The sequence below is a fragment of the Apus apus genome, chromosome 15 (assembly GCF_020740795.1).
Source record: "Apus apus isolate bApuApu2 chromosome 15, bApuApu2.pri.cur, whole genome shotgun sequence".
Lineage (NCBI taxonomy): Eukaryota > Metazoa > Chordata > Aves > Apodiformes > Apodidae > Apus > Apus apus.
This window is the reverse complement of record NC_067296.1, coordinates 1,659,260-1,674,896: the sequence shown is the minus strand read 5'-3', so window position 1 is coordinate 1,674,896 and position 15,637 is coordinate 1,659,260. Positions and strand designations below refer to the sequence as shown.

Here is a 15,637-nt window from a genome sequence, read left to right as displayed (position 1 = left end):
GGAGAGCTCGGATTCCAGTTTTACTCACATTCTTTTGTCTTACTCTGAGTCCTGCTTCAAGTCCCCAAAGTTTCTAGGGTTGAAATCAGAAAATAGCCATCTCTCCTGTAGACTCCAGTTCTCCTGACAGGTTAGGCTTGAATTCAGCATAATATCTGCTTCTCCCTGGGTTCAGGTTCTTCGGGTCTCCTGCCTGCTTTTCACCCTTTTATTATTGGAGAGTGGAGTTTCTGCCACAGAGCAAAGTTTCATGATTAACAGAAACAAATATGGAACTTTCCAAATGGACATAGTCGTTTCTTGGTAAGCTAGCAGTCCTACTTCTCTTCACCAGTACAACTTGACCTAGTTTTTTACCTTTTCATGGATAATGACTGAGATTTCTGGGGAGAATATTAGACAAATATAGCTCTGCATTTTTTCTCTTTCCTCAAATACCTAGGGACTGCTGTGCTCTCATTAATATGATCAGTGAAGAGATGCTGCCTCCTCTTTGAGTCTAAAATACTTTCTGTAGCAGAGTGGTTGGAAACACAGGGTTTTAACTTGAAGAAAAAACAAAATCATTTGCACAGAGTAAAGGTTACAAAGAATTATACAGTGCTTTATCCCCAGAACTTTCCAGACTTTCCATTTTGATATTTTTTTTTTACTTAGCTTACAGTTCATCTCAAAATAGGCTAACAAAGACTTGGTTGAGCACAAGCCACTTAAATGGTCTTTCTGTATCTTCTTTTACAGGTTAGTAGCAGAATGGAGACTTTCCCGAGGAGTTGAGGAGCAGACACAGGCTTTCTTTGAAGGCTTCAATGAAATTCTGCCACAACAGTATTTGCAGTATTTTGATGCTAAGGAACTGGAGGTGAGGGGTTGTTTGGCTATTGCCAGATCAAGAGTGTTACACAGAAAAAACTTAACTCCAGTCATGATGTCTGATGAGCAGAACTCACTAAGGCTGACAACTGTTTCATAGTGCACATGAGGGAAACTTGGAGTAGCATTTGGTTAGTGTGTTTCCCTTCACTTGCCTGTTTGCACCCCCCTTACCCACTTCTAAAGGCTAAGATTTAGCCAGTAGAAATTCCTTCTCAAGTTGCTTTTGTAACCCTCAGAAATCTGATTTCCCTGTGTTCAAAGAGTAACTTGACAAAAAGGGAGATAAAACCAGATACACAACAGATGATTGCATATGGACTGGGCCAGGTTCTAGATGGTTTTGATCTCTCAAAGTTACATGTTCTGAAGCATCTGTTCAATTTAAAATACAAAACCATAAACATTTAGGAAGAAATTCTTCACTATGAGGCTGTTGAGACCCTGGGACAGGTTGCCCAGGGAAGCTGTGGCTGCCCCATCCCTGGCAGTGTTGAAGGGCAGGTTGGATGGGGCTTGGAGCAACCTGGGCTGGTGGGAGGTGTCCCTGCCCATGCAGGGGGTTGGATCTAGATGATCTTTAAGGTCCCTTCCAACCCAAACCAGTCTGGGATTCTATGATAAAACAAAACCATCCTGTTCCTAGTAGAGAATTGTATGGCTGGGCAGTGATGAACTGTTCCTGGCTCCAGTGTCTAAATGCAACCACCATTCCATGTCCATTGCAGGGATGTCTGTTGTGGCCTGTCCAGGCCCCCTTCCCTGCAGTCAGCATTCCTTGCTCTACCACGTTTGGATAAAGTTTACAATTCCAATCAAGTGCCCTGTCACTACAGCTGCTTCTAACTCTGGGTGCAGCTGATGTTCTGTTTTGCTGTGTGGGAAGGCAAGTCATAATTTGTCCTCATGTGTTTATTTCCCTTTTTCTGCCCTAAAGGTGCTTCTGTGTGGAATGCAAGAAATTGACCTCAACGACTGGCAGAGACACACCATCTACAGGCACTACACCAGGACCAGCAGGCAGATCCTCTGGTTCTGGCAGGTCTGTACCCTTTGGTTTATTCTCAGACCAACAGGAGTGACAGGGCAGGGCTACAGCTTAGCAAACAGCAGTCAGAATTCCTGATAAAAACTTAAAATGTTACTGCTAACCCAGCTACTTGTAACAGTCGTGTTAATTTGTTAATCTGTGGGTGGTGATGAGGTGAAAATCTGGGTATTTAAGCTCTGACCTGAATGTTTATTTCAATTGTTTTTCAGTTTGTAAAAGAAATAGATAATGAGAAGAGGATGAGACTCCTGCAGTTTGTCACTGGAACATGCAGATTACCAGTGGGAGGATTTGCTGACCTCATGGGTATGCATTAATCCCTCTCATGCATTAGAAATTTTTTTTTAAAGGACCAAGTTACATGTTTATGGGTGTTTTTAATGAATTTTATATTGAATGCTGTTTTGTAATTCCTGCCTATACTTGAGCTGTGTTGGAAGAAGAGATGGGGGGAATCACAGAATGGTTTGGGTTTGTTTTGGGAGAGTTTGTGGTTGTGTTGAGTTGCAAAACCACTTCAAATGTGCCCATTCCCTACATGCAGACCTGGCTCTAGATGCCTTTTTACCCTGGGAGGGCTGGTGACCTTGTCCTGTGTCCAGTCCTCTCACACTGCAGCTCTAGTGTTCTCCCTGCTGATCCAGAGGGAGCCAGATCCATGCCTTGTGTATTTGAATTTGTTACAGGGAGCAACGGCCCCCAGAAATTTTGTATTGAAAAAGTTGGAAAGGAAAATTGGTTACCTAGGAGTCACACCTGGTGAGTATGTAACAAACCAGAAGGTGCCTGTTGCTCTGGGGTTGCTGCCAATGATCTGCTGGGAGATGTTAGTCCAAGGGCAGTGCATCTGAGATGCTGGAGGCTGTGGGAAAGCAAACACCCCCTTGTGCCAGTAAACTTCCTTGTTGAGTAACAGCTGAACTTCTAAAAACTCTTGTGGGATGGAGTGGGTTCTGTTGTAAATGTCATGGATTTGGGGTGTTGCTGAAAATTTGAAGTAATAAACAGTGGTGTCTGAAGGAGCTGGGACTGATCTTTTGCTGTCACTGCAAAAGATCATCTTGGTAGTGAAGTAGCACATTCACACACACACCCCCCCCCAGAGGAAAAGTTGCTTCTGCTCAGTCCCTCAGGGTATTAGTGGTTAGTAAAAACACATTTAAAATTTCAGATGTGAATGATGACTCTAATTAACCAACTGGGAAAAGTGAGTGAAACTTCTTACCAAGTGCCCTGCATCTCTAGAAAACTACCACTCTTCAGTGTTTGAGCTTTAACTCCATCAATTTCTGTCAGTAGTCAGCTTTTCACAGACTGCAAATCCAGGCATCCATCTACCCAGCAAAAGTTTAATTACCCATATTGATAATGGACTTTCTGTGATGCTCTCATTATTTTTCAGTGCTTAAGTGTTAATTCTTTACTTCCAGTTTCAATCGCTTAGACCTTCCGCCCTACAAGAATTATGAGCAGTTGAAGGAAAAGCTGTTGTTTGCAATTGAAGAAACAGAGGGATTTGGGCAAGAGTAACTGAAATTTGCACCTTGAAGAATGTGAACTCAACACAATGTATGTTCTTCACTTCTTCTGCTTGTTGCACACTTCATTGTAAAGTAGACTTGACTTGGACTTATTTAACAGTACTAATGTGTAAGTGAAAGGGTGTTATCCTGAGGTTTTACCCACATTAACTCTGGATTTCTACTGAGCACTTTCAGAAATCAAATAAGCAATCAGATATGGCTACAAATGAAGTATGACCTAAGTAGAGGTTTAATACAGCTTTGGGCTCTGCTTTGTTTTACCATTCATGAAATAGAATGACTGAATGACTTGACAGATTTTTAACAATAGTTTTGTCTTTCCTTTTTAGTAGCATTTTTTGCTACTGATGCACTGGGAAGTTCATTGGTAGCTGCAATGCTGCAGCATCATCCTCAGCCTCTTCACAGCAGTGTTAGCAGAGCCAGCTGGTGACCACCCTCTGTGTCCCCTCAGCACATTCATGGATTAAGCTCTTTTTTCTAACTCAAGTGTGGCCAGACTGTTTTTGTTCCCTGCCTGGAGTCTGCTCACATGCCAGCTGGACTCAAGCTGCTGTTAAGGGGATGTCAAACCATGGCACAAATCCAAGGTCTAGCTTTGCTTGATTTATTTTTTTTTTTCCTCAGTCTTGCTAATTTCAGCAAAACAGCCACCTGCCCAAAGTTGCTGAACGTTTCTGTGTGCCCTCAGAAGAATTCTCATCTATTCTCTGTGTAACTCCTGTTAACTCTTCAATCAATGCTAACACTGTGGTACTGCACTTGGGTTGCAAAAGACAAGACCACCTGGGATTGCACTGATTCCATGTAGATTCCTGTTTGCTGACTGATGTTTCCTGTCCAAGTGTGAATGACATTGTTGTCAGTGTTACCCCTACGTGCTGCAGGCAGTTTGCTCTGAAGACCTGACTGGGTTCTCAGGAGGAGGTACAAACCAGCTGGATTCAGAAAATGACAACAGCTGTCATTTTTGCTGATGAACTGGCACGTGATACTGACCAAGGCCAAGAGGATTAGGAAGTTCAGACACAGATTACAGATTTTTGAAAAGCTGGAGCATCAGTAAATTGTTCTATGAAGACTGAAACTAAAGATTTGGGGGGAGGTTTCTAAGCTGATTGGCCCGAAGTTGCTTACAGCCAGGAACCTTTGTAGTGAGTTCCTATGGATTAGTAACATCTTTTAGTACCTTTTAGAACCTGTTAATATTAAATTCCTTTCTGGTTTACAGCAACATTTTGCATTTTACTGCTCCTTTTAGACTGAATGCACTTTTTGGGTCTGGTCAGCTCTTTCCCTGGCTGAAGGGAGGAAAGCAAACTTGGATGAGATGAGCACTTGGCCACTGCAGCAGATGTGACTCTTGAAGCAGCACGTAGGACATAGTGAAGCCCCAACCACAGGAGCTGTTGCTGAGAGGCTTCTAGATACCAGAGCTGAAACTGGACAGTGGGAAACTGCAAAACTCAACTTCCAGTCTTGAAAAGAATCTTTCTTTCCCACTGTCCCTTCTGTCTGAACGATAAGTGGGAAAAACTGACTCAGGCCTAAGAAGAGCAAAGAGACTCTAGTTTTTAACTGACTTCAAGGGGTTTTCAGGTCTTAAGAGTGACACGTGCTATTGGAAGGCAGAACCACTAGGCTGTGGAGTGCCCAGCTCATTTGTCAGGCATGTTCTAAGACAGGCATGGGAAAGAGTTTTCTGCTGATGTAGAAATTCCAGTTCCATTGATGGTGAGAACTATAACCTGACTAGGAGGAGAATCTGCCAGCTTCAAAACATTTGAAGGATAAATTACAGTACCCAGCTCATGAGGAGGAAAAAAAAAAAGCCTTATACATATTTTCTGTTTATATTAATTCTTACAATGAAATGTAGTTATCTAACATATTTACAAGAGATTAAATTAAGCAAGATAATGCAAGATTAAGCTATGAAAAATAGTCCGTGTTCTGCCTAATGCTTTATGATTCATGTAGGGAACCTAGAAATACTGTTAATGTATAAATATCACCCAAAAGGCTCTCAGCCCTATATTTTTAAAATAAAGAATAGTTATAATTGAAATAGCCTTAGCCCTAGTTCTATAGGGTATGGCTATTTAATATTTTTATGGTTGAAATGTTTAGTTCAGGAAAAAAAAAGTAAATGCTTGTATATATTTTTGCAGTCTGGGATTCCACTTATTCCATTTTTCTTTAATTTAAATGGCATGTTTATTATGTCTTTTTCTGCTGTATTAGGATGGGGAAAAGGGGGCTGGATATCCCAAGCACCAGACAGGATTTTAAAATATTGCAAAGAGAGAATTTATTGGGGGGGAGAGTGGAGAAAAAATGTGAAATTTTGGATTTGACCAAACTATTAAAAACAAAATGAAAGCAACTTCAGTGTGTTGAATTGGCAATATTTCTGAAGAGGGTAGGACCACTGAGGCATTTTACTTTGCCAGCATTGGGAATGCTGACAAACCTGGGAGTTTTGAACAGTGTGTTGTGTAGAAACAAAAAGGAATTAATATAAGCCACTGGTGCACTTTGTGGGAATCTGGTGAGAACAGCCTGAGGGGGAGCCCAGAGCTTCTGGTTTCCCAGGTAACAGGTTGTTGTGAATTGGATTTACAAGTGAGATTTTTTTTCAGCAGAGATGAATGAATTTGTCTCCCACTACTTCAACTGATGTAGCAGCCTGAGCTCATGCACAGTATGTCATCAGTGTATATTCACATGCAACTGTCAACTGATCCTAATTTTCAAGTAGTAAAAGAGCTTTTATTTCAATTTTTGCCTTATGAGAACGACATGAGAAAACTCAACACTGAGCTGCTGATCTGAGATGATTAACAAAGCCTTATTGTTCTGGGTAGCTCAGGAAACGTTCATCTGCTGATGAAATGCACAGCAAATGCATCACATCTTCATCTGACCTAGTGTGGAAGTTGGGTTTGGGTTTGTTTGTTTGTTTGTTTTAATCCAGTTGCTTGTGTTTAAATAAAGCTTTTTTATTATTCTGAGAAAAGTCAGACAAAAAAAAAAAGGCTTAATTTTTTGTTGTTTGCATTTTGATGACCTGCTTCACTGGATGTGTGATCTCAGCTCTCTGTTCTGTTGGTATCTCCAGCCCCCTTGTTGTGGTGTCTTTTAATTTTCTTCAAGAGTCACTGTTTGTGTATTTGTGCTCTAGAGAACTCCTGTGTAAACTGGGATCAGCAGCACTGGATTGTAAAATACTGTACTGAAATTCATTGTTGAAATTCCCTTGCATTGTAATTTCAAATACTCAGGTAACTGTAACAGTATCTCAGTTAAGTCAAATACTTTTATAAAACTCCTTAAAGAGCTGGTAGTGTCATTGTTATTCCTGCTGTGTTCCCAGGCATCTAAATGCACAAAAACTGTCTTGTCTGCTCGGGGGGGGGAGGTGCCCAGGCTGCCTGCAGCTGTCCTGACAGAGATCTTAAGGAATGGGCCTTTCCTGAGGTGACTTCTGTCACTGCAGACTGCTGGGGCAGTTCCTGAGGAGATGTGAGACCTTTGGGACTGGTGAGAAACTGCAGGTAAAACTGGGAGTTGAATAAAAACAAAAAAGGCAAGAAAACCCAAATCAGCATGAGAGTGCAACGGATGGTAAATGTACAGCTCAGCTGCACCCCTGGGTTGGTTATTGCTGTTACCCTCTGTGATCATAGAATCACAGACTGGTTTGGGTTGGAAGGGACCTTAAAGATCATCCAGTCCCAACCCCCTGCATGGGCAGGGACACCTCCCACCAGCCCAGGCTGCTCCAAGCCCCATCCAACCTGCCCTTCAACACTGCCAGGGATGGGGCAGCCACAGCTTCCCTGGGCAACCTGGGCCAGGGTCTCACCCCCCTCACAGAAAAGAATTTCCTCCTAATCTCTTCAAGTTTTAAACCATCCCCCCTCATCCTCTCCCTCCCTGCCCTTGTCCCAAGCCCCTCCCCAGCTTTCCTGGAGCCCCTTCAGGCACTGGAAGGTGCTCTAAGGTCTCCCTGGAGCCTTCTCTTCTCCAGGCTGAACACCCCAACTCTCCCAGCCTGGCTCCAGAGCAGAGCTGCTCCAGCCCAAGGATCATCCTGTGGCCTCCTCTGGCCTCTCTCCATGTCCTTGTGCTGGAAGCTCCAGAACTGGACACACTGTGCCAGCACCAGGCTGGGGGGGCTGGCTTGGTTCCCCGCCGGACGCCCCGGGCCCGGTCCCGCGCAGCCCCTTCCGGCAGGGCCAAGCGCTTCCGGGGTCACGGGGCCCGCCCCGGCAGGGACAAGCGCTTCCGGGGTCACGGGGCCCGCCCCGGCAGGGCCAAGCGCTTCCGGGGTCACGGGGCCCGCCCCGGCAGGGACAAGCGCTTCCGGGGCCGCGGGAGCCGTGACGGGGCGAAGCGGCGGCTCGAGATGGTGCGGGCGGGGCGGGCCGGGCCGGGCCGGGCGGGGCGGGCGGGGGGGGGATCCCCGTGCGGGCCCTTCGCATCCCCGGGGCTGCGCCCTGTGCCGGCCGCGGCTGCTCCTCCGGCCCGCGGGGGCCGGGCCGGGGGTTCCCGGGGCCGGGCCGGGGTTCCTGGGGCCGGGCCGGGGGTTCCCGGGGCCCCGCAGCCCTGCCCGGCTCCGGCCGCCCGGGAGGATCCCGTGGGGGCTGCGGAGCGGCCCGGGGGCCGGTTCCCAGGGAGGTGTGGGTGTCTCCCGGGTCACAGTGCCCGGGGCGATCGGGACGGGGCCGATCCCGGCGGGAAGGGGCTGATCCCGGCGGGAAGGGGCAGATCCCGGCGGGAAGGGGCAGATCCCGGCGGGAAGGGGCAGATCCCGGCGGGAAGGGGCTGATCCCAGCGGGAAGGGGCTGATCCCGGCGGGAAGGGGCAGATCCCGGCGGGAAGGAGCCGATCCCAGCGGGAAGGGGCAGATCCCGGCGGGAAGGGGCCGGTCCCAGCGCCCTGTGCACCTGGAGCGGCTCCCCTGCCTGTGGCCGCGGGAAGGGCCCGTCCTGCTCGGGCGCAGCCTCGGCCGGGGCCTGTGCCTTCCCTCGGGCTGAGGAACACGCGGGAGATGTTCTGAAGGAGTAAACGCTGCCCCAGGTTGTAGGTGGGAAATCGAAAGGGGCTGTTAAGACACGTTTGTGGGTGTCGGTGCAGCTCAGTCTGCCCCGTGTCCCACCGGGGTCCCTCGGCATCTGTGCCCCCTCCAGCCTCTTGTTTCACTTCCTTTGTCTCCTGTTTGAAAACAGCCCAGCACTTAGAAATAATCCAGAGCTCTGCTGAAGAAACTGCATTTTTTTTCTCTGCTGGATCTGACAGGAAAAAACTTGCTTCACGAAGACAAACTGGGATGGTTCCCTCTCTCCCTGGCAGCAGCTGCTGTGGCTCCAGGCTGCTGGTGGCTCTGGGGTGGAGGTTTCTTTGGACAAGTCTTCTCAGGCAACAGGGCTCACAGCCTGGGCACACTCGTGTGCTGGGGGCAGCAGTGGAGCCAGGGTTATTCCCAGGAGCTTGGCCAGTGCCCCACCTGGGTCTCACCTTCCCTGAGCTCGGGTGGCTCCTTGTCTTCCCTCCAACACTTGTTTCCACAGGGCTCTGCTGCAGGATCTGAACGATGCTGCGTGTCTCTTGTTTCCTTTCATGGGAATAAAAACTGGCCAGTGTTCACCCAGCTGTGGGAAACAGCTCCAGTGCTGAGGGCTTCTGACCTGGAGAGAGACCCCATTTGAGGTCCTGTAGCAGTGGGAGTTCACCAGGTGGAGGTTTAGATGGGATGTTGGGAAGAATTTCTTCACCCAAAGGGCTGTCAGGCCCTGGCCCAGGCTGCCCAGGGCAGGGGTGGAGTCCCCATCCCTGGAGGGTTTAACAGTCTCTATAGACTCAGTACTGAGGGACATGGGTTAGTTAAGGACTTGTCAGTGTTGGGCTGATGGTTGGACTTGGTGATCTTGAAGGTCTTTTCCAGCCAGGGTAGTTCTGTCATTCTGTGGAAGCTCTGCTGAAGGTGATGGTGGTTTCACAGAGCAGGCAAAGGGGCTGCTGCCCTGCCCTGCACTTTGCCTCTCTCCTTTTTTTACAGTCAATTTTGCAGAGATATAAAAGATTGTTAATGGTTATCATCTTGGAGCTCTCTGAGCACAAATCATCATTATAAATGAATGGCATTTATTCATTGGTTTTCCCCTCACTTCCCATTTTTAATTACTCTTAGCATTCATTTTGTAAGAGGGATTGTGGTCTTGCACCCAGAATGTGTCATTCTCTGTTTTTTCACAAATGCCACGTTTTCATACATGATTTTTGCTTGGCACATGAACAGCAGCTTTCTGAGGGAGCAGTCCTAGAAATTCCCAGCCTGCAGTGAGGAGCTGTTGTGGGAAAGGCTGGGGAGGAGGAGGAGACAGGGAAAGATTAGAGGGGAGTTCCAAGTTTCTACAAGATGATAATGACAAACAAAGACAGATGGGAAACAGCTGAAAAGATCATGCAGAAAAGGTCCCACTAAAGCTCAGGCACTTTGGGGTCTGGAACAGTGTGGGCAGGATCTGTTGGAATCATCTTTGTGCAGTTTCCTTGTCAGGCAAAGCTTTGGTGGAAGGGAAACAGCAGCTGCCATCTTCTGTTGACTTGTGCTTCCTTTCTCTTTGCAGGCTGAGGTGGAAGAAACACTGAAGAGAATTCAGAGCCAGAAAGGAGTGCAAGGAATAATAGTTGTGAATTCTGAAGGTACTGTCACCCGGGGGGTGCTGTGACTCTGAACATCCACTTCAAGGCCCCTGGTTGCACTGGGAGCATTTAGGTCAGTGTGTCAGCAGCAAAGGTTTTCCTGTAGCCAGAGCAGACAGGCAACAGTCAGGCTGCAAGGGAAGACTGGATTCCCATCCCTGCTTTTCTGCAAGCACACTTGATTTTAGGAAAAAAAAAATCAATTGCAAAAGCTTAGAAATACTTCAGTTATGCCAGTGTTTGGGGCTGTCTTCTGTCAAGCCTTTCTCAGTCACACTGGAAGCTCTGGTGGCAGCTGGAATCCTGCTGCTGGGAATGTCCAAGGTGCTGCTGGCCTGGCAGGCTCTGCAGCCTCGTGAGGCCTTTCTCAGCCTGGAGACAAGGGGGCTGAGGGGGAGACCTTCTCTGCAACTGCCTGAGGGGAGGTTGGAGTGAGGCTGGATCAGTCCCTGCTCCTAAGGAACAAATGAAAGGACCAGAGGAGCTTGCTTCAAGTTGTGCCAGGGGAGGTTTAGATTGGATATTACAATTTCTTCCCCCAAGGGGTTGTCAGGCCCTGGCCCAGGCTGCCCAGGGCAGTGGTGGAGCCACCATCCCTGGAGGGGTTTCAAAGCCCTGCAGATGTGGTGCTGAGGGATGTGGTTCAGCACCAGACTCAGCAGAGTTAGATTAATGGTTGAACTCAATGATCTTAAAGGTCTTTTCCAACCAGAACAGTTCTGAGACTCAGAAGGTACTTGTCTCTTTCTGGAGTCATTGAAGGGTCCCACAGAACAGACTTGTTCAGGGCACTCTGAGCACACTGTGAGCAGCCCAACGTTTTAAAATCATGTGATTATCAATTTAAATTGATTATTTCCTAGAAATTATCCCTGGGAAAGATGACAGTAGGTATATATGAATATATTGAAGACCAGACCTTTGCTTACTTGTGTGCAGCTTGTGTCCCTGTGTGCTGCTTTTCCATGATGGGGAATAATGGATTGTGCTCTCCAGGCTGAAGCTGCTCTCATTTGAAGGTCCATGTGCAGCAGTGTTCTGCTGAGCCAGGATTTGGTAGTTGGCTGCTGCTGCATTGTTCTGACATGGGAGCTGGACTTTGGCTGGCTTTTTTTGTGGGAAAACATTTCTAATGGGTGGCAGAAGTATAAGGGAGGGAAAGCTCTGCCCAAACAGGGTCAGTGTGTCTGCCCTCTTGGCTGGTGCACAGGAATTGAACCAGGGACCTCACAGGACAGGCTGGAGCCTCAGCTTTATAAGTGTGGGATGTAAGAGCTGGTGTCTGACCTCTGCTCTGGAGACAGGCTGGGAGAGTTGGGGTGTTCAGCCTGGAGAAGAGAAGGCTCCAAGGAGACCTTAGAGCAGCTTCCAGTGCCTGAAGGGGCTCCAGGAAAGCTGGGGAGGGCTTGGGACAAGGGCAGGGAGGGATGGGATGAGGGGGATGGATGAAAACTGGAAGAGGAGAGATTCAGGTGAGACATGAGGAGGAAATTCTTTGCTGTGAGGGTGGTGAGAGCCTGGCCCAGGTTGCCCAGGGAAGCTGTGGCTGCCCCATCCCTGGCAGTGTTGAAGGGCAGGTTGGATGGGGCTTGGAGCAGCCTGGTCTGGTGGGAGGTGTCTCAGCCCATGCAGGGGGTTGGGTCTGGATGATCTTTAAGGTCCCTTCCAACCCAAACCACTCCATGATTCTGTCCTCTGTAATCAACACTAATCCCAGCCTCACTTGGGGATGATTTAACTGTGAACTTCAGGAGCCTTTCTGAAGAGAAAAGTTGTCCCCAGTCAGGAGAACAAAGTTGAAACTGGTATTTCATCTCTACCCCCCCAGATATTTATTTATTTCTATTTAAAAACCTCATAAATCAATGAAAAAAGGAGAAGTAAAGTGCTGATGCTACTAGAAGCAAAGAGTTCTCACCTACACCTGTGGTTCCTGATCTTACCCTTTCCACACCTTATTTCTGTTCATGTTCTTTTAAGCCTTTAAAAGAACACTCCTGATCCCTGGTGGAGGGACAACATCTGCTCAGGTGAAACACCCGCCTCAGTCAGACCTCATGACGCCCAGGGTGGAGTCAGTTCTAGAGTTCTGTCACTGCCCCTTTCTGTTCCGTGTTTCCCTCAGGGATTCCCATCAAAAGCACCATGGACAACTCCACAACCATCCAGTATGCTGGGCTGATGCACAGCTTCATCATGAAGGCCAGGAGCACCGTGCGGGACATCGACCCCCAGAACGACCTCACCTTCCTGCGGATCCGCTCCAAGAAGAATGAAATCATGGTGGCACCAGGTACCAGGGGCTGGGAAGCAGGGCTCAGGGAATGCAGCAGAGTTCTGATCTCTGAGGTGGACACTGTCAGCCTGACAGAAAAGCTCTGCCTGCTGCTTTTATTCATGTTGTGTAAGCTCTTCCTTTCCCAGAAGCTGTTTGCTTTCTTCAGGGGTGGAAGCTTTTATCCTTGACCTAAGTTTCCTTTTTATGTTTGAATGTGGCAAATCATCTTTCTCATTTCGTGTTGATCAAAGCAGAAACTGTTAAATAGGGTTTGAGAGCCTGTTGCAGCCTCATGCTTTGTGTTTTCCAGTATAAAGCCCCTGGAGTTAGAAAGGAGAATGTTGGAGAGCTGCTTCAGTTCAGCACTGTTGAGTGATAAAGCAAAACAGTTGGATAGATTTTCCAGTTCCTAGAAAAATAATAGAGCATCTTGTAGCTGTGATCATCAGGCACAGAATCTAGCAGCAGCAACCTGCTCCTCAGGAAGTATCCTCAGTATTTCATCAGGTTATGAAGCAGGAGCAGTGGGATGGCTGCAGCTCAGGGATGCAGCAGGAGCTCAGCCTGGGGGCTCTGCTGGGCTGGTGCAGGTGGAGGGGCAGGGCAGGGGCAGCAGAGGGCTCAGCAGGAACTGGCCTGGGCTGCCCTTGGAACAGGCTGTGGGTTTTGTGCTGAGGCAGCTTCTGATTCCCATATGAAGGATGAGAAGAGGAATAAGCATTGCTCCTGAAGAAGTGCAGCTGCAGGCCCTGCAGCCCTGCCCTCTGCCTGTGAGGGAAATCACTCTCTTGCACCACCCACTTTGATTCCATCCTTGCACCTGCCAGTTGTTGTTTCCAGGGCACAAACTGACTTCAGCTCAGCTGCCTCAGGACCATGCAGCTGCTAAAGCTGAGCCTCTTTCCTCAGTAAAACCTAGGGAAAAAAAGTGATCTGCCATGCCCAGGCCTCCTTTGCTCACTGAAAGGAAATGCCAGGACTCCAGAGTTCCCACAGGGTATCAGTGAGATATGAAAAAATGTTGACATTTACTGTTGCTCTGAACAAATATCAGCAATGAAAGAATAATCTTATTTTTTCTTTCCTCCAGATAAAGACTACTTCCTGATTGTCATCCAGAATCCAACTGAATGATCACACTGACTTGGTCAGGTTTTGTTTTTTTTTTCCCTTTGCTGAACTGTTCTTTTAATTTAATGGTAAAGAATAGAGCATTAGTGTTAACTCTGCTGTGCCACTTCAATAATGTCTGGAAAAACAAAAGCAGGTGGTTTTGTTGTTTACAAACAGAAAAAAAGTGGCTTTTTTCTTTTTTATTTTGTATCACGAGTCATTTTGAGGAGGAGTTGGCGAATCAGAATCAGGCAGTAAAAAATGCAACAGATCCTTTTAATAGTTGAGTAAATAATATAATAACATTCTAATAATGTAAATTCTTTATATGTCTGCATGCTTCTGTCCCCACTATTTGAGAGATGCTTTTACACTGTTCCTTTCAATGACTCTAAATATGAAACTTGCCTGTCCTGGCTCTGTCTTATCCTGTTGGTTTTACAAGTTACTTTGATCAAGTCTGGCCATACTGAATTAAAAAGTGTCACCAGTGAGTGGGGTTTGTCTTATGTGTTTTCCTTTGGAAGATTTTAATTATTCTCATGATGGATTGAGTTTTTCTTCAAAAAATGGAACCTTCCTGGGATCAGTTTCCTCTTTCTCTAAAGAAGGATTTAGTCTGTGTGAGGTGCAATGTGCTCATAGTTGCTTTGGGTGTTGGAGCATTTTCCTCCCACTTCCTTCTCATTCCAGGGAAGCTCAGCAAGGCCACGGGAACTGCCTGTTGGAGCTCTCCTCCTGTCACAGTTCAGCAGCCAAACTGATCTTGACACAGTCTCCCACAGCATCCTTCTGGAAAAGCTGGCAGCCCATGGCTTGGACAGCTGCACCCTTTGCTGGGTTAAAAACTGGCTGGATGACAAGGCCCAGGGGGTGATGGTGACTGGAGCTGCATCCAGCTGGTGTCCCCAGGATCAGTACTGGGCCCAGTCCTAGTCAACATCTTTACTGATGACCTGGATGTGGGGATTGAGTCCACCCTCAGTAAATTTGCCAAGCTGAGGGGGAGTGTTGATCTGCTAGAGGGTAGGAAGACATTCCAAACCTGCCTGGATGTGTTCCTGTGTAAAGTGCTCCGGGGGATCCTGCTCTAGCAGGGGGTTGGACTGGATGATCTCCAGAGATCCCTTCCAGCCCCAGTGGTTCTGTGGCTCTCACACCTCTGCCCTCAGAGTGCTGCTGGCAGGAGTGTTCCACCAGCCTGACAAGGAACTTATCCAAGTGCACCTGAGCAAAGAGGCACAGTCTGCAGGCATGGAACCTCCTGTGCAATTAAAGCACCTTGATTGAGTAACTGCAGCTTTATTAGGGGATGCAGTTTCTTGTGCTGGGGAGGGGTCTCTCCAGACTCACATGTCTCTGTTAGCAGAGGTGTATGACCCATGTTTAGCCCCACTCTTTCAAAATCTCAAGCTCAGTAGGAACATTTGACACTGTTCAGTTCTGCACCCCTGAGCAGACTAAGAACATGTGGGTGATCTCAGCAGGGGCTGCCCCAGGCTCTTGGCTGCAGAGCTGGTTTGGAGCATTTGGTCAAAATCTCAGTGTTGACTTGAACACTTTGCTGGGTTTCAGAGCACAAAGTGATGGGGGGACACGTGGTGACTCCAGCAGCTGAGATAACCTGGATGTCCAGTGTGTGTTTTCTGTCCATTTGCAGACTTGGGTGTTAATTTATAGACTCTAACATTTTTTTAGGTGTTGTTTATGACCATGAAGGTCAGAAGTGCTTTTTGAGATCTGTGGTCAGTCCTGCAGCATCTGGGTGAGGAGGCTGGACAGCACTTAGGGTGTCTCAGCTGGCATCATGACTCTGTGTCAGCTGTTCAGTGTAGGAGCTGCTTGTCCCATCAGCCCCTGACCACACCAATCTTGTACCCCTGGGACTCCAGGTTGTGCCAGGAAGTGACTGGTACAAACATCCCTCTCCTGGTTGTAGGAAACTGACAAGATAACTCATGTAGCAAGTATTCTCTGGCCCTTTTCTTGCCAAATCCTGGGCTGAGCAGTGCCATCAAACCAGTGAACAGAGCCTGAAATCACCCCCTGCACTTGGAGTCATTCCTG

At 47.7% G+C, this 15,637-nt stretch overlaps 2 protein-coding genes across 5 annotated transcripts in view; both read left to right on the top strand.

Annotated features, from left to right (window-relative positions):
* The window catches only part of ITCH (itchy E3 ubiquitin protein ligase), a 60,070-nt gene extending 53,261 nt beyond the window's left edge, over window positions 1-6,809 (top strand). For 2 of the 4 annotated variants that reach the window (XM_051633478.1, XM_051633477.1), the window contains exons 20-24: window positions 742-862; window positions 1,811-1,915; window positions 2,134-2,230; window positions 2,611-2,683; window positions 3,355-6,809. In XM_051633478.1, the coding sequence (XP_051489438.1) occupies window positions 742-862; window positions 1,811-1,915; window positions 2,134-2,230; window positions 2,611-2,683; window positions 3,355-3,454 (496 nt within the window). In that variant the 3' untranslated portion in view covers window positions 3,455-6,809. The remainder of the gene's footprint in view (window positions 1-741; window positions 863-1,810; window positions 1,916-2,133; window positions 2,231-2,610; window positions 2,684-3,354) is intronic. The other 2 variants (XM_051633481.1, XM_051633480.1) reach the window with 2 other exon arrangements.
* Window positions 6,810-7,798: 989 nt separating this feature from the next.
* DYNLRB1 (dynein light chain roadblock-type 1) lies at window positions 7,799-14,064 on the top strand. The gene is made up of 4 exons (XM_051632838.1): window positions 7,799-7,882; window positions 10,104-10,179; window positions 12,305-12,472; window positions 13,548-14,064. The coding sequence occupies exons 1-4, from the start codon at window positions 7,880-7,882 to the stop codon at window positions 13,589-13,591; spliced, it is 291 nt and encodes a 96-aa protein (XP_051488798.1). The 5' UTR covers window positions 7,799-7,879; the 3' UTR covers window positions 13,592-14,064.
* The last annotated feature ends 1,573 nt before the right edge of the window (window positions 14,065-15,637 follow it).